Here is a 19,751-nt window from a genome sequence, read left to right on the forward strand (position 1 = left end):
AGATTGAAAAGTCAATGTGATTACTCCATTAGTATCTTCTCCAAATTAAACAGCATAGATCCAATGGAACTCAGTACACTGATAGCACCGATAACGAGGGTCACAACAACCCTATTTCTGACTCTCTGCAGTCATATGTATCAAAATAAATCATGTCCATACTGCTACTAATACAAATAGTAGTGGCCAACATTCATTGAGCATTCAACCATCTATCAGATATTGTTCACAACTATTTATTTGTATTAGCACAGAATCTTACATTTCACAGCACATACCTAGCAAGATAGGATTGATCCAGATGCTTTGCTTCCCCTCATATTCTTCACTACACACTTTTAACTCAGTATTTTTGAGACATTCATAAAAGGATAATCATTTCAGAATTAAAATTACAATGAACTGCAAGACAGCATCAATGTTTTTATATACGAAAATAACTTTCAATACTCTAATATTTCACATGGGCCCTAAAATTGTCTCCTAGTGTCATTCATTCTAATGAAATTGTGATTTTTAACATTAGTAGTTTTATAGGACTTTCTGAATAATTCTTTATAAAACTAATAATCCAGAGAAAACATTCTCTGGAAATATTCTATAGAATATTTTCTATATTCTACAGAAATTCTACAGAAATTTCTATAGAATATTTTCTTTCCAGAGAAAATGTTTCTGCGTGCATCTAATTTAACCTTTCTAAGCCTCCTCTTTACGTCAAAGAATGTTTATATTTTATCTGCAAGACTAAAACCTTTTCTCCAGTGATTCTCTAATAAGGGTGATTTTGCTTCCCTAGGAGTTATTTGGCAATACCTGGAGATATTTTGGTATGCCACAACTTGGGAGCTGCTACTGTCATCTAACAAAGAGATGAGGGATATTATCAAATATCCTACAATCAAAGGGCAGCCCCAACAACAAAGATTTATCTAATTTAAACTATGTATATAGTACAGAGGTTGAGAAGCCCATTTTTGTTTCTAAAATATTGAGTGTAGTAAGTGCAGTGATTGATTCACAATTAAAATTTATTAAAATGATCTAAGTTATTCTCAGTTCAAACTTCAAAAGGCCACAGACTCCAGCAACTGTTCACATTGAGTTCAAATTGTTATGTATTTATTAAAATATGTACCCATGCATATATAAAATAAATACTCAAGAAATTATCCTGGGAATCTGCATGAAAAAAAAAAAGAACACTTTTAGCATAAGAATTTTATATTTTTAAATTACCTTTCATCAAAACTCAAATTTCTGTCTCCAAATTGTTCTAGCAATGTTTTCTCAATGATTTTCTTTGGTGTCTGGTTCTGGATAAAGTAGACCACGACATGATGTAAACGATAGTCGGTTTCTGGTGGGGTGTCTTCTTGGGCCAACTTAACCAACCTTGCATATTCCAACTTAATTGCCTGGAAAATGCAATGAAAATGACAATTTTGGTTAATTATTTAAACACCTAAAAATCCTTCAATATTACAAGTTTAATTCTTCTTGCATATAAATATTTTCTTTTTTTTTTTTTTGGCTTTTAAAGTATTACAAACAAGGCGGTACATCTAAGAACACAGTCCCATGTTCCACAGTATCAAAGTATTTCCTGAATAACTGATCACAGAGCCCCTTCTATTTTTTTTTCTTTTTTTTCAAATGAAGTCTCGTACTATCCCCTGGGATGGACTGCAGTGGTGCGATCTTGGCTCACTGTAGCCTTCACCTCCCAGGTTCAAGCTATTCTCCTGCCTCAGCCTCCCAAGTAGCTGGGATTACAGGCACCTGCCACCATGCCCAACTAAATTTTTTGTATTTTTAGTAGATATGGGGTTTCACTACGTTGGCCAGGCTGGTCTCAAACTCTTGACTTCATCGTCTGCCCGCCTCAGCCTCCCAAAGTGCTGGGATTACAGGTGTGAGCCGCTGTGCCTGGCCACAAAGGCCCTTCTTTATCCCTTCACTATATAAATGTTCTTTTTGTTTCCACACATGAAAGTGGTAAAATAATATGTCTAAACTTACAATGTGAGTAATTTTGTAAAATTTATCACAGCCTAGTCCAAGTCTATTCACAGACATTATAAGATGGAGACGGCAAGTTTTCCCATTCTGTTTTACCTTTCTAGGCATCAGTTTGAATAAGAAAATTCTAGAGTTGATATATAGCTTCCAACAATACTCAAATCTGAAAGAAAATTGTTCTTAAATGCATAGTCGTATTATTGAAATTAACTTTTAGCTGAATAGCCCACAAATAAGGAATGTAACATCAAGCCCTGGGGTTATAATTATCACAAAAAGAAGTACTTATTGCTTCAACAGTATGTAAATTTTATTAATGTAAGAATAATAACGGTTATATATCATCACTATTATTACCTTGAGGTTTAAACTTAGTTTTAACAAGAATATCTCATACAATAATAAGGGGAAATAACAAAGACTAATGCATGTTTTAATACACAAGCAAAATCCAGAAAATATCTGACCATAGAGAAATATATATAGACTTACACATCAAATACTGCTATGTACAAGAGGACCATATGATTAAGATAAAGCTTTTCATATTCATTTATATTATACTTACATGTAAATTCTAGCTCTAACAAGCATAAACATTTTGAGCTTCAGGCAAGATTACAAAAAATCCATTCAATTAAAAAGTTTTTTTAGTTTAAAAAGTGCATGCCTTTCTTAAGTAATTCTTTGATATCTAGATGTTATGACCTATATGATTGTATTTTACAGATGGGAGAAAAAATAACTGATAAACATTAAATGAAATATTCTAGTTACATAATATCATACTTCATTAAAAGGAAGGCTAATATGTTCTTTCTATGCAGCCTAAGATTATAAATAGAATAAGGAAACAAATTATTCTAAAATACTTTTCCCTTGAAAAAAACTGACTTTTTTTTTGAGGATATACATGTCATTCCAAAGTCTTATGTGAATAAATAACAGCCATAAATATCAACTGTATTTTAATATATAAGATTACCAACGCTCACTGTGTGCCTAGTTAGCACACATAAGCTTTGCCTAGAACTCATTAAAAATCTTCGTATTATCCAAATTTGGAAAAAAAAAAAGGGGGGGGGCACAACATAATAATCGAAGTATACTGAATTTGAGAATAAATCTAAAACATTAACAATTCAATTACTGTTCTTGTTGATACGAACTTTAGACAATGATTGTCACAGGCTACAGGTCGCTAATCTGAAATGCTTGGGACCAGAAGTGATTCCAATTTTAGACTTTTTTCAGATTTTGGAATGTTTGCATTATGCTGGTTGAGTATTCCGAATCCGAAAATCCAAAATCAACGATACTCCAATGAACATTTCCTTTGAGTATCATGTTGGTACTCAAAATGTTTGGATTTTGCAATATTTCAGATTTTGAATTCTGGATTTGGGATGCTCAACCTGTAACAGACTTTTAGAATATTCAAATATTTCATTCATCATACTTTAGTCTAAAATAGCATGACCAAAATAAAACAAATTTGTAGCGAGTCTCTTAAAATAATATTGTAGGTTTACATACATGGAATGATCCCACTAAATGGTCATCAATCCCCTACCTACTTTCAAAATAGAAGCTGTTTTAATAAATAGCAGATTTCTATTATAGAACTGAAATATATAATAACCTCTTATACTTTAAGATTATATGTTCACTTCTTGATTTTGCTGAATTTAAGATTCTCCTAATTTTCACGAGCAAATTGCCAAAGTATTTTCAATATATAGGTGTTTAAACCAGCAGAGGTAGAAAGACACTTCTAAATTTCTAGGAGCTATTTTTCAATCACACAAGAAAACATTTTTACCAGGTAAATGCGTTTCTTAACTATTTTTATACACTTCCTTTTTAAGAAATTAACTTCTAAATTTCTAGAAGTTGTTTTTCAAACACACAGAAAAAATTTTTACTAGCATACATGCATTTCTTCATTATTTTTTATAAACTTCCTTAAGAAATTTTATGGCTTTTAAAATATACTGGAATCATATTTATCCAAATTCCCAACAGATGTTCCATGCTGGTATATTTAGCAGAGTTCTACACAATCTGCCATTACGAGTAAAGTTAACATTATATTTGTCTCATATTACCTCCTCAGAATCCCGTTGGCAGCCTATGCTAATTATTTTAAGTTAATTATCACAGACACTGCAATGAAATCACCATGCATTTGCTAAATGAAATGTGACACTAGTCATTAGATGACAGAACTGCTTTGTATTTCATTTTTTTAACTTTTTTCACTACACCTTTAATCAGGCTCAATGCCATTTATTCAGTCTTATTTCCTATCACCCTGCAACAAGGATCTCCCTTCTATCTAGGTTAGGCTTGTCTCCTCACAAACGCACACATGCCTTTGTTTCTTCTCCATTATGTGTGATATCCTTTCTTGTTCATTTCCCATCTACCTACAGATGACCTATTCAGTAAAATTAGTTTAAGCCATGCTTTTCAGACCTTGTTCAGTTCTAAAGATGCAAATAAATTCTACCTAGACTTTTCTCTACTTTTCAAAATAATACTATAAAACCATATTCTAAATTTATAACTTATTGACTTAATTTTTATATAAACTCTCTCTCTCTCTCTCTCTATATATATATGTATATATACACACACACATATGAGGATACCAAATATATAAATATTTATATTCTGGAGGCAGTTAAATCTAATGGGAAACTGAGGAAATTAAAATTCAAAAACCTAGATACGTCATTTATAATTAACTGTGACATAGAATAAGGCACATAATCTTCTAAGTCTGATTGGTCTTATCTCTAAAATAAAGTTGGTTAATAGAGTTCATATGTATTTTAAAATGCTTATGGGTTATTTTTAAAAAACTGACAGTGCTAAGAAATGAAGAAAACTTCAAATTCCAGAGGACTGAAATACTGTGGGCCATATTCCTTGACCACACTGTAATACAAACAGGAATTATAAATAGAGCTATCTTCCAAGCTAAACACTTAGAAAATTTAAAATATGGCTCTAAATTATTCTTGAGCCAAAGAAATAAAAAACTGTACTAATATGGGAATATCAGATATCAAAATCTATTGGGCTGTTAGTCAAAAAAATTTCCAAGCCAAGCACGGTGATTCACACCTGTAATCCCAGCACTTTGGGAGGCCAAAGTGGGCAGATCATCTGAGGTCAGGAGTTTGAGACCAGCCTGGCCAACATAGTGAAACCCTGTCTCTACTAAAAAATAGAAAAAATTAGCCGGGTGTGGTGGTGGGCACCTGTAACCCCAGCTACTTGGGAAGCTGAGGCAGGAGAACTGCTTGAACCCGGGAAGCAGAGGTTGTGGTGAGCCGAGATCATGTGCGAGACTCCGTCTCAAACAAACAAAATTAGCTGGGCATGGTGGCAGGCGTCTGCAATCCCAGCTGCTTGGGAGGCTGAGGCAGGAGAATCACTTGAACCTGGGAGGCAGAGGTTGCAGGGAGCCGATACTACGCCACTGCAGTCTAGCCTAGGCGACAGAGTGAGATTCTCTCTCTCTCTCTAAATATATATATCTCCAGTTTGAATATAGTTGGATGGAAGACCAAAAAGGGGAAGAAAACTCACTGGTAGAAACAAGAAAGGTGATAATACAGAAAAAAAATGTTTCAAAATTTCTTGAAGGATAACACATATAACTTTGTCAATAAACTACAGTATCCTGATAGATAATAATCTAGAAAAATATAAACTACCAGAACTGCTTTCAGAGGCAGAAAAACTGAAGAGACTCTGTAAAACTTAAAAGTTTGCCCGAGAAATCTGGTAACACGAAAGAAATCAAGCCCACATTGTTTTAGAGTTGGGCTGTTAGGTCAAATCTTCAAGGACCAGATAACTTCTGTGATACCTAAATTGCTACAGGGCCTGAAAAATAAGAGAAAGCCTCCTTAATGGTTATACAAGGCTGGTATAATTTGTATCCCCAAAATTGACAAATACAAAGCAAGAAACGATAGATCAATTTTGTCTATGTAACCAGATGCCAACACCCATACTCACTTTTGTTAAATAGTGTGGTATACAAAAAATATATTTAACAAAAAATGTTTACAATAATTTTTTTAAAGGTAGATCAAAGTTAAGACCTTAAGTATTAAGAATTAAGGAGAAATCTGTTCAGCATCTCAATAGAGGTATTAAAAATTTCTAAATTTCAATACCAATCAGTTTAGTGGGAAACCCTTATCTAGTAATTTGAGAGCATTTTAAAATTCATAAAGTGGAACCAAAACTACACATTGTACATAATAAAACACTGGAGACACACTCATTAAAATCAGAAACTAGACAAAGGCGCCTACTACCATTATTTCAGTATTGAGAATATGATAAAAATTTCTGATCACCGCAATAAAGCCAGAAATGAAACAAGAAATAAAGATATAGAAAATAATTATTGGGAGACAGTTTACTGAAATAATCAAGAAAATAAAATGCAAAAACCATTAGAAAACAAAGAGTTCAATAAAGTTAACTAAATACCACGTAAGCATGTAAAATTAATTAGTTATCCCATCACCGACCCTTTCAATAACCTGGTTAAAAAAAAAAAGTGGAAGTAGGCCGGGCGCGGTGGCTCAAGCCTGTAATCCCAGCACTTTGGGAGGCCGAGACGGGTGGATCACGAGGTCAGGAGATCGAGACCATCCTGGCTAACACGGTGAAACCCCGTCTCTACTAAAAATACAAAAAAAAAAAAAAAAAAAAACTAGCCGGGTGCGGTGGCGGGCACCTGTAGTCCCAGCTACTCGGGAGGCTGAGGCAGGAGAATGGCGTGAACCCGGGAGGCGGAGCTTGCAGTGAGCTGAGATCCGGCCACTGCATTTCAGCCTGGGCGACAGAGCGAGACTCTGTCTCAAAAAAAAAAAAAAGTGGAAGTAAAAGACCCTATTCAAAAAGGCAAAAAAAAAATTATCTAGGAATAAATTAAACAAAAGGATATAAGACCATTATGAAATAAAATTATAAAACCTTACTGAAGAATACAGCAAAAGACAATAAAAGTGAAAAGGCATATCATGTTTCTTTTGGGCAAGACTCAAAATAGTAAAAAAAAAAAAAAAAAAAATTATCTATTTCATGTTAAATTAACACAAAAATATAATCCTAAAAGGATTTGGAAAGGAAGTAGCAATTGCTTTTAAAAATCATCATAAGAAAAATGAGACTTTCCAAACTTCTTGTTTATAAAAGAACAAAAATTACTAAGTGTTCTTCTAACAAAATGTGAAAGTGTATTACAAATGATCTATAATAAGATCATTTGTATTCAGTGTATTGTCCAAAAACAGAAAATGAGATCAGTGGAATACAGAGACCCAGTCAGAGCTACTTAGTATATGATTAAGTATAAATCCCTGATAAAGGATTTAGTATATGTATGATTTAGTATATGTGTCAAGTCAGTGTGAAAAGTATGCATTAGTCAATATTTTATGTTTAGACTATCTGGATATTTTTCTATTCAGAGAAAACTAAAATCTAGTAATCAAAACAAAAGTATTATAGAACCATGAAAGCAGAATTAAAATTTTGCATAATTTTAAAAGTGATCACAGGCCCAAATCTATTTTTAAAAAGTTGCTATATTTTGTAAGATCTAAGAAATTATGTATAGTAAGACATAAAAAATAAATTTAGAAGACAAATTATAAACCACAAAATATAATTTGTAAATTATAGATGAATCAGTTGTCTTAAAGATCAAATGTTCATTTAACTAAAAAAAAAGCTCATTGTAATAAACATATAAAGATGAATGACAGTCAACATAAATACCAATTGCCAAAATACTTATGAAAAAAAAACTGACCCTCACAAAGATCAAAGAAATATATTTTAAAAAATGGGATTACACTTTTAATGTCTTTTTTAAGACAAATATCAATAGTAGAACAAAGCAATGTAACTATATGTAGGCAATTTGATAATATTAGTATTCAAAATCTGCAAGCACTTTGACTTGTCAACTCTGCTATGTTCACGTAAGTGTTCAATAATATATGCACAAAAATGTTCACAATATTGAAAATTACTCAAATATTCAGCAACAATGCTAATAAATTTAGTAAGAATAGGTAACAACTTGGGTGTTCTTTATGTGACAGACACTGCCTGATGAGTTCCACGTGAATTATCTCATTTAACTCTCAAGATAACTCCTCATGTAAGTGAATAAACTGGTTCTGATAACTTAATAAATTGCCTGAGGTCACACAATTATTAAATAATAATGCTAGGATTTAAACCTAGGACTTAACCATAGAGACTTTGCTGGTAACAGCTAGTAGGAGACAGAGCTGCCTAAATTGGAGTATGAATAAGTTATCAGTGTGCTGACATATTGCTCCCATCAGCCTCTATGGTGGGTGGAAACATACTAACTTCCTTCAAATTTGTTGTAACATGCATACCCTATTCTAGGAGAATATTTTTAAAAATTTTGATAAACTCTAGGAAACAAAGGAAAAATACTGAGATAAATCTACTAATCCTGATATGAATAATTACATATATATGAAAAAGAAACTCAAGAGCAAGAAGCAAATAGAAAGAGTATACTTCTACTTTTATTTATATTATAAATATAGGATGAATGTCTGAATCAAAGTCAGTCTCATCTATCTCTCTAGGATATACAAGGAACAATCAATAGATGCTCACTGTGGAGTGAGAATTAGGAAGTGAGAGAAAAACATTTACATTCTACATTTTGGATTATGTATTACTAGTTTACACGTCACTTTTTCTAGGAAGCCCTCTAGGTACTAGCTCTGTTTTCTCATTTTATGTTCTTTTTCCACATTAAACTGGTTCTTTACCATACTAATTAATAACTCTAATTAATGTTTCCCTAGCAGAAAATGAGGTTCATTAAGGTAGGAACTCAGTCCATCATTATCCCAGCTACACCCACTGGATTTAGGACAATGCCCTGCATATAAACAGGTAATACCTTTTTAGTATGTCCATCAAGAGAAGGATAGAAAAAAATTATAGTCATAAAACAAAATACTGAGAGGGAAGAAATGACAACTGTGTAACATGGATGAAGCTCCAAACACACAGCTGAGTAACAGCAGCCAGACAAAAAAGGACCTAGAGTAAAAGATGCCAAGTGTATAAACAAGAAACATCTAGTTTTCAACAAGAAAACTAATGTATATTGTTAGAAGTCCAGATAACGGCTACTTTTGGGTATGGATAGACTGTAGTGATGGGAAGGAGGAAAAAGGGTATTTCTGGAGTACTCCTGATGTTCTACCTGTTGGCCTAGTTGGTGGTCACATGGGTAAACACACATTGTGATAACCCACTGAGTTGGAAGTACAAGTCTGAGAGCCTAAAGGCAGGATGTGTAACTGACTTGAAAGATGTGGCACCTAAAACTCAGGCTGCAAATGTACATAACCAAGAGGAAAAGAGTCTTCTTTGGCTAAGCATGGAAACGCTGGACCACTGACTTGAATTTAACAAGATGCACGGAGAAGTATTTTTTGCATTAATGATTTAGGCCTGCATATACTTTTAGGGAACAAAATTTCATTAATACCATGTTGATAAATATTTCTTCCCCTTCATATTCCTTAAAAGGCCATGTAAATAAGGAAAGTATCATTCAAAAAAAAATTCACTGAGTTCTACTTTTCAGCATGTTTTATATTCTAATAAACATTTTTATATCTATTGAATAAACAAAGTGATTAAGAGACATTTCAAAAGTAAAAAAGGGTGATAAAGTTATGTCAAGTGGGGACGATTATTATGAACCAATGAAACAACTATTGAGAAAAAATTTTCATAATACAAAAGTATTACTTCAATAAAACCCTAAGGGTACTTTAATAGATACTGACAAAATATTTACAAAAAAAGAAATTTTAATGTCTTTTAAAATAAATGAAAAAAGCTACACTAATCCTGTAATTGTAATTATAATATGACCCTCCCACCTCTACACATACATACAAGCAACCAGTACTTTGGAAATATTCTGTTTTTATCTTCTGGCTTTTATTTTTGCTTATCATAGTAACTTTGTATTGCTTCCTTCTGAATTTCATTTTTACACAACAGAATCTTCTCTCTGTAAGCCACTCTTATTTGGGGATTTTCTATAGTAGAAACTAGTCTTAACCAATAAAGTTAATTTGAGAGAAGGACTCAAGTTAGTATAGTATAGCCCAGTCTCATCCTCTTGCTCTTTTTTTTCCCCAGATCTGCTTTGCCTATTAACTTTTCATACTGCATTCTTATAGGGCAGACTCTTATGTGGGAGGGCCTGTGGTTGAAAGAGTTCCTGTGACTGGTTGGTAACTTCCTAATTCGGAGGTTAAACTTTAGCAAGTCCACTTACTCAGACCTGTTTCATATAACAAGGCTGATAGTGGCATCACCATTTTGATCACTAGCAAACATTTAGAGTATTAAAAAGTTGCTCTAATCATAATACATGAGGAAATCCCTATTCAGCAGTACCTAAACGGCACAGAGTTAAAAAGTTTTCTTTCATAGCCAAAAAGCTAATGTAAAATAAACCTGACCAAGATCTTTTCAGGATGTGGCAGGACACAAGAGGTATTAAAAAAAAAACACACACACAAAACAAACACAACCAGGCGCGGTGCCTCACGCCTGTAATCCCAGCACTTTGGGAGGCTGAGGAGGGAGGATCACAAGGTCAGGAGTTTGAGGCAAGTCTGGCCAATGTGGTGACATTGGTCTCTACTAGAAATACAAAAATTAGCTGGGTGTGGTGGCAGGCTTCTATAGTCCCAGCTACTCGGGAGGCTGAGGCAGGAGAATTGCTTGAATCTGGGAGTCGGAGGTTGCAGTGAGCCGAGATCACACCACTGCACTCCAGCCTGGGCGACACAGCGAGACTTCGCCTCAAACAAAACAAAACAAAACAAAACAAACACACAAAAAAACTCTTCCCTCAATTTATAACACGCTAAGCACAAAAAAGAACAAAAATTTAAAAATACTTTATCTAATTGAGGGGAACTGGAAGACAGAAGCAGCCACCATGTTAGATTCTGTGGTATGTACATATTTTATGAATTAATACTGAATGTTGATGATTATTAGAATCAATCAAAAAAAAAAGGTAGAATATTTAAACATGCCAATAACTGTGGAATGAACCAAAAAATGTGTTAAAAAGATCTACCCCGCAAGAAGGCCCTAGGCTCCTATGATCTTACCAGTGAGTTCTAACTTACAGAACAGATCGTTCCTATGCTAACACATTGAAGTATTAAAAAAACAGGAAAGCTCTTAAACTCATTTACCAAAGCTAACATAACCCTAATTGCAAACTTTAGGTAAAGACAGCACAAAAAAGAAAAACATACACCAAATTCATTTAATACAGAACGCAGAAAGCCCAAATAAAATGCTAATGAGTTAAAAAGCAAGCATTTGAATTTACAAAATAAAAATTTACTAAGAAAAGTATTTTAAGTAAATAGTGGGAAAATTTCTATAACTCTGGGTTAGAGTAGATCTTTTCATACGGAAAAAAAAAATCCGAACAGTAGGAAAAGGAACATACTGTTTTAAAACCTGTTTAAGAAAAAAGGTACTCTAAATTAATTCAAATAGAAAGGGTAGACTGGGAGAAAATATAGGACACATGTCCATAAAGAGGGAAAGATGTAAGAAATGAGAGTACATCTATACCATAGAATACTGTGTGTACATGTGTGAGTGTGTGTACATGTGTGTGTATGCAGACAGCTAGTAAAGATAATGTGATATTGTCTAAACTTTAAGAAAGCCCACAATAGATTTCTGAGTGATATAAGTTACAAAATATTATGAACAGTAAAATCTACATTAAAAAAAATTTAAGTCTCTGTATATGTGCATTGTTATAAACAAAAAGAAAAAAACAAGATACACAGCACTAAGAATGGTTACAACAGGGCAGTGGCAGAGACTGTCATTGTTAGTTTTATTTTAGACACTTCTATAATACTGAATACAACTGCATTTTGTATATATTACTTTCATGTTTTATATGAAAAAATTTTTAAGGTGACATATTATCAGCTGGAGTTGTCCAAATGCTTGTACCTTTACCAAAAACATGCATTAATTAGAAACAACTTGATGTATGTTTCCATAGGGTTACACACATATATAAACGCAATCACAGGTGAAAATGTAGGCAAGCTTCAGAAATTTTATAAACATATACACACACTAAAGAGAGAAAAAGGTAGAAAGAGAGTTTTGTGATAGTAATTATTAGGTAAAGCCAAATGAAACTGTTAATTTTGTTACTCTAAAATGGAACTGACAATTTCTAACAAATGAGTTTAAAAAATTATATTAGCAAATAAAAGTCCTTGACACAGACATGGTACTCTCATTTTTCATCTCCTACTATATGTGGACCAGAACTGGACACATAAGATAAGCTTCGTGATAATACTAACAACAATAACAGCTAAATTCCGAGCATTTACTATCAACCAGATACTACTTTAAAAGCGTAACATTGATAGAACGTTTTTAAAGGTCACAATGACTCAATAAAATAAATAGTTATTTAACACCTTGGGAAACTGAGATACAAAGATTGAATAATTTGCCCAAAATCAAACCTACAAAGCAGTCGGCCAAGGCAGTCTGGCTGCTAATATCAACCTATAAACTACTTCCTTCCTAATGTACATTCCAGCTATTCTTGTGTTTTTCCAGCAAAAAAAAAAAAAAAAAAAAAAAGCAGGAAAGGGAGTATCAGGATAGTAAGGAGAATGGTTAGTGAAATAGAAATACTGTAGTAATTATTTTTAACATCTGACAAAGAGCACAAGTTTACGTTATGAGTAAAACATCAAACTCGACTCAAAAATCTCCAAAGCTACTTGAAAATTTTGACCTCAGATTGACTGAAGTTTATTAACTACAGTATTTATTGAGATTATGCACGGAGAGTTGCAATATAACATAACTTACTTAAGACAATATTCTGTCCCTCTTTCACAAACTTGATTCTTGCCCATACTTTCTTGCTGTACTATCAAAATCATAGAGCAAACCAAAAAAGAAAAATATATGAAATACAGAAAATACACAAAGGAATAGATGCAAAGGGAATCACCAGCATGATGGTGAAAGGAGATGTCAGGTTACTAGTTATGGATCAGGAGAAAAGAAAAACCAATAGAGATTAGGGCAGGTCATAAAGCTCCAGAATAGATGTCCTAGGAAAATAAAATTGATAAAGGCAGAATGAGAAGAGATTTAAACAAGCAGTGGACAGCTTTAAACTAAATCAGTAATGCACATAAAAAACGAAGCAAACCAAAAAACAAAACAACTAAGTTTAAGGAAAACGAAAGTTGAGGGAAAAATGGAAAGTAGTAATATTTATAATACAGTTTAATCATATATAGCATATATAGTAATACTACAAATGCAGAATTCTGATATAATCAAAATTAAAAGATTTTACACGTGTGTGTGTGTGTGTGTATGGGGGATGGGAACTGTGTCTCTCAGTGTATGTATGTGAAGCAGGAAAAGAAGGAGAGCTCATCATTCATATTCCATAGAAGCAAATTCAACAGGTAATGTGTAACTGTGAATAAAAAACCCAAGCATTCTATTTAAAGATATGAATGAATGTCAAACAGATTAAATAACTGAAAGTCATTATCCACTGGGGGCTTAGTAACTGTTGTAATATATACAGTTAGGTGATTCTTTATATGCAGATATTAATTTAATAAAAATGAGATTTCCAATTCAACATAAAAAGACCCAACCTAGTCAGAAATGACAATGGCACTGTAAATCATAAATAACTTTTCCACAAGAAATAAAAACTTTAGAGGACATATATTCAGTGTTTTTTTAAGAAAAGAAAATGTACACTATCTGGGCATAAGAATGAATTTCTAATTGTAAAAATTAAGAAGCCAGTAAGAAAACAGGAAACTATAAAAAATGTATTGAAACTATACAAAATGTATTTTTCTTCTTTTTTTAGAAGTGGATTTTCAACCTTTCTTATGGGAAATAATAGGCTGATCAACTTGTCCTGGGACCAGTTTGCTTAGAACTTTCCCAGTTTAGCACTTTAAATCCTATAGTCCAGGAAATCCCTCAGTCCTGGGCATATGAGGAGAGTTAGTTACCTTAATCCTAACAAATCCAAAAATGCTTATTGATATGTCTACTACTGTGTACAAGGCTTTTGTTTTGCACTGTATACTGAAACAGTGAAAAAAGAACCAGTTTTTGAAAGATCAAGTTGGATGATGCCAAAATACAGAAAATGAAAAATTTTAATTTTTAATATCAAAAAGAAATGCATAGTTTACTTGTAGCAAATTGTACCTCAAAAAAACCCTGCTTTTTAAAACCACTAAGAAGGGTTTGAAAAGAGTGGAAAAAAAAAAAGTGAAGATTTTTGGTCAACATAAATGACAAAATATACGTGGTATTTTCATCTTTCAAATCTGTAAAAGCAAAAAAATTGTCATCAAAACATTGTAAAGCTCTGATATTAGAGAGAAAAAGATGTGGGTAAATCATAGACTAGTGTGCAGCTTGATGTTCTCGCATGTCTTGAACTGACTAGGTTATCAAAAATTAATTATGGGGAAACATAAAAATAATATAATTAAATCATTTTATAAACACAAAAAGCAATTTAGTACCTAATGGTAATAAAATTAAAGAATATTATGATATTGACTAATAATATGAACAATGAAGATAAAATGAACTATTACCAGAGGCAATTTACTCAGTTCTTATTATTGTTCATCAATGTCCTCATTCCCTTCAAATAAAAAATACAATTCAAATTTCTGCTGACAAATCAAAAGGACACTATTAGAGTGACTCAAATAAAAAGATTTTTTTTCTTGAATTACCTGGATTAAGAGAAAAAGAATCAGTATTAGGTTAATGAATACATAAAAGAAAACCCTAGGACATCTGGTGGCCATAGCTAAGATAGGAAAAGAGAAATTATACAGAAAACCAAACTGAATTCAAAGAAATAAAATATTTTAAGAAGTTTAATTTTGAAAAAGAAAAGAAACGAAAAGGAAAATGTTCATTGTACCTTAAAGAACCCTGCTTCAGGGCCACACCTGTCATATACACTCCTGGATTTACCTATCGCCATGATAATACCTTGCATGTTCGGTGTCATCATGATCTGCCACAGAAGATAGTTAACATTAAAAAAAAGTTTTTAAACTAAAATAATGTATTTACATGCAAGCTGAAACTCCTTTGTTTTCCATGTTTATAAATCAAATGTTGCATTTTTAAGACCAAATTTAATCCAACACACATGTAAGCACCTTTTAAGATCATCCATACAGGGCACAGCTGGCTCACACGGTGCCTTTGTGCAAACTGCAAAAAGGCATCCTCTCTGAATTGGAGAATTTGAAAAAGGCACCCTGGTTCTAGACAAACAAATTTTAAAATGTGCTATCCTCTGAGTGAACTATTTAGAAAAAGCAACATCCTTTTTTATCAATTAAAAAAGGTACCTCTTCCTCAAGCCTCAGAGAGCTCAGCATGAACTCAATTTGCTTCCCACTTCTGCCCCTTGTCTAGTCATTCTTGCAGACTGTACAACCTGCACATCCCTGAGCAGCAGCCCTGTATCCACAACTCTCATTTTTAAAAGTTCCAATGCACATGCACTGTTAAACTGTCACTGCAATAAATTTTAAAAAACAATGACAAAAGACACAACTCTGTCAATAGCATAAGCACTTGCACAAAAGATAGTGTTAAATGATTAATCACAATTCAACTTTTTTAAACGAAAGAAGGCACATCCTAAAACAAGTACGTAAATGCTTGATCAATAAATTGATAGGTTTATTAAAAACATGCCAGGTTCCATAATTTTCAAGAGCTAGCATGTTTATAAAATAGTTAACTGGAACAATGTAGAGTCATTAAGTACTAAATACTTAAGCATTATTTTTTTTTTGTTTTCATAATAGATTATTTTTAGCTGTTTACATTTTAAAATAACTGCAAAGTGAAATTACTCAAGGCCCTATGAAGCTATCTTATAGCGATCAAGAGACTGCATCCATTACCTCTGATTCACTGAACCTATTACTCATTGTATTTACTTTGGATTATACACTGAGAATTGCAATATATCTAACATCTGCTTGAGAATACTCTCTGACCAGTTTATCTCACAAATCTGCTTATCCTCGTTATGCCTGTGATTTCCTACGCTGGTACAGTAATATGTCTTTATGACACTTCTGACTTTGGTGATTAACTCTGGCACGAGAGTAACACTGGAGTAAGTCAGAAAAAAAGTTACGTGAAAAAAACTAATATAAATGCAATTCTTATCCAAACCCATAAAAACTAGAATCCAACAAGCGTTTTACCAAATCACACCCCTCCCCCATTTCCCAGTAGTTATGGCCTTCTCTGTGTTCCTGTTCAAAAACAGCTTTAGTGGCCGTTCCTCAAAAAGAGTAATATTAAGAGTCTCAAGAGAAAAGTGGAAAAGGGGAGAAAATAATCTGATAGAATAAGACAATAGATCATTTTCATCTGGATTCCAAAGAACTAAATCATGAGAAACAAAAATGCCTCCATACTGTTGGAAAACTAAGTAAATGAGAATTGACAGTGAAGAGATAAGAATAAAGATGGAGGTCCTACTAACAGTAGACACTCAGTAATGCTGATGAGTTATTCCACTCACAGTCACATGGAGAGGCTGTAGTAGCAAAAATATCAATTATGCATCCTGCAATCATGCTGTGGGATTTTCCGGCAGGAGCTAGCGGGCAAAGTATTATAATAAGTAATTCCAGTAAAACAGGAATGGAATATAAAAAATTATTTTTAAATCCAAAAAAATTTTGTACTAATTAAACAAATCTTACTGTAATCTGCAAACCTGAAAGTAAACTGGTACTATTTCTGCATAAAAGAATTAACTCCAGAAATAGAAAATTCTTTTGACAATTCCATACGTTTTCTACTTAAATTTTCATTTGAAATTCAAAGTTCTGTTAATAATTGGTAAAGTAATTTTGGACTATGAGGGGGCAAAGCTGTATGTTATGTAGCAACAGACATTAAGTATGAGGGTACAGGCATGCCCAAAGTATTTGTATTAAATAGCAAAAGTTAAGTAGCAATGGTGCAGAGGGCTGTAAAATGTACCTCGTCATCATAACCCCCCTCCTTTGATTCAATCATAAATTTCCCTACATGAGGGATCGCCACCTCTACAACTCGCTGATTAGAAAGTGGTTGGCTTGTAGTATTTTCAGGTTTCTGCAGAAGGAAATCATTAATATAAACATTAGAAAAGAGAACAGTGGAGAACAATGGCATCTTTGCACAACTGTGTAACCTGCACATCCCTAAGCAGCAGCCCCGTACCCATATGACTTATTTTTAAAAGTTCCAATGCACATGCACTATTAAACTGTTTAAGTGCATACTCTTAAATCTTTTAAAAATACCTGCATTTACTTGGTAGGTATCAAATGAAACCACTTAAAACTGAACATCAGAAGCAAATGCATTCATCAAGTAGTAACACAAAATCTACAGTTTTCCCTTTACATCCTCAAACTGGGTATTACCAATATCATTGCATTTTTCCCTGAAAGTATTTAGAACTTTTAAGTACTTAAGATAAAAAATAGTGGAGTTGTATTTCTATCATTGTCTATATAGCTGACAATTTTTTAAAAAGTCTAATAGCTCCCAAAAACCTTTCTTGATATCTCAACCAAAATAAGATATGACCTCCTCTAAACTCATCAGAATTTGTTGGGTTTTTTCCCTTATAATTTTATCCTTCTATTCTTTTCGGTAATCAATTGCATATCCAGTTAATACCCATATTCTATTTTAACTAATTACACACGGCCTATGAGACTACAGTATATTTATATCTTAAGTGTTCAACAAACACTTGCTGAAAATAAGAAAAAGCTGTTGGAAGCTGATACCCATTTTAAACAACTCAATCAGATTTATTCCTTTTTTTTCTTTTTATTGTTAACAAATTCTATGCATTTCAGTAATCTACACTAATACAGAAGTCAGTGTAAAATTCAGAAAATTTCATTCAAAACGTTATGACACTAATAGGATTCATTCAAAATAACATACAGATTTTTACATACTTATTTATCTTATTCAACATATTTATAACTAGCATATCCACTATTTACCTATTAAAAAAGCCAAAAGTACTGAAGGTGCTTGAAAGCAACTTAAGTAACTGAATTGCGTAAGTTTTCATAAAGATAAACGTTTGTTTTGATAGTACAAAAAACATTTTCATAACAGCAATTAAAAAGGTTTTATTTCCGTTAGAAATATAGGTAAATTTTAGTAATGTGAACATTTTCTGGCTTCCTGGAAGCATATATAGAAAAAGAGTTTAATTGAACAATAAAACAAAACCAATAGCTGCAACTGGTACTGCCCCTTTTAAAATAAATGCTATTTTTGGCATGGCGTGGTAGCTTATACCTATAATCCCAGAAGTTTGGGAAGCCAAGATGGGCGAATCACTGTAGGTCAGTAGTTGGAGACCAGCCTGGCCAACACGGTGAAATCTGTTGCTACTAAATATACAAAGATTAGCCAGGCATGGTGGCATATGCTTGTAATCCCAGCTACTTGGGAAGCTGAGGCACGAGAATCGCTTGAACCTGGGAGGCGCAGGTTGCAGTGAGCTGAGACTGCACCACTGCACTCCAGCCTGGGTTACAGAGTAAGACCCTGTCTTAAAATATATATATACACATATATGTGTCTCCTTAATTTATCAAAATCGACAACTTTTCAATGGGAAATGATCAGCCTAAACAGGTATCATGATCATGAGAGATAATATGCAGCCAACACCTGGTAACAGCTGTTCTCCAAAATTACAGCTATTATGAGTCATTATACTATTTTGTTGTGCTACTGTAAATTGCTTATATTTGAATAATTTTAACCTAATACTACTATCACACACATTCTACAGAGATGTGCTTGATCCATGACATTTAATTAAGGATTTTTAGTCTTTCTAGCATATAAGAGAAGAACTGTAGTAGGTCTCTGTACACAAGAGCAAAATATAAACAGGTAGATTCAGAAATCTGTTTGGAGTTTGTGGTGATGATTTCTCACTAGCAAACCAATCCAAAACAATTCTATCTTAGGGAAAGAAAATATAAATTTAAGGCAAATGGTTATTACTTAGACTATTAATCGTTACAAAACAGATTCCCTTTGGGGGAAAAATATTGCACTTAGGGAATATAAATGTTTTATAAACCTTTTCAGTTACTATTGAAGAGTTTCAACAGCAAAATGCTGATTAAATACATGGGTAAAAGCTGAAAAGGGGAAGAAACTTTGCCACATATAATAATCCTGTAGTATCATTCATCAAATCTAGATATCCCAAAGTACTATAAAAATTTTTCATGTAAAGAATTTAAGGGCTCACTAAAGTAAAATACATGTTTACTTATCTTTTTCTATTATTTTCAGGTCTTATATGAATACATTAACAAAGGCTAAACTTGAAAAGAGTTAAAAATAAGTTTCTCAGTTAGTATGTTGCAAAAATAATTAAAATACAAAGATTTTTATGAATTGCCTGAAATTTATTAATTATATGACTTTTTAAAAAGTGGTCTCATAAG

General features: G+C 32.9%; 1 protein-coding gene across 15 annotated transcripts in view; it reads right to left on the reverse strand.

Annotated features, from left to right (window-relative positions):
* Positions 1–19,751, reverse strand: part of USP25 (ubiquitin specific peptidase 25) — a 142,860-nt gene that overhangs the window by 11,843 nt on the left and 111,266 nt on the right. For 8 of the 15 annotated variants that reach the window (XM_074034198.1, XM_074034197.1, XM_045389179.3 and 5 more), the window contains 3 exons: positions 17,251–17,364; positions 15,149–15,244; positions 1,240–1,418 (listed from right to left, as the gene is read on the reverse strand). In XM_074034198.1, coding sequence (XP_073890299.1) covers positions 1,240–1,418; positions 15,149–15,244; positions 17,251–17,364 — 389 coding nt within the window. The remainder of the gene's footprint in view (positions 1–1,239; positions 1,419–15,148; positions 15,245–17,250; positions 17,365–19,751) is intronic. The other 7 variants (XR_012432086.1, XM_045389182.3, XM_065541484.2 and 4 more) reach the window with 2 other exon arrangements.

The sequence above is a fragment of the Macaca fascicularis genome, chromosome 3 (genome assembly GCF_037993035.2).
Source record: "Macaca fascicularis isolate 582-1 chromosome 3, T2T-MFA8v1.1".
Lineage (NCBI taxonomy): Eukaryota > Metazoa > Chordata > Mammalia > Primates > Cercopithecidae > Macaca > Macaca fascicularis.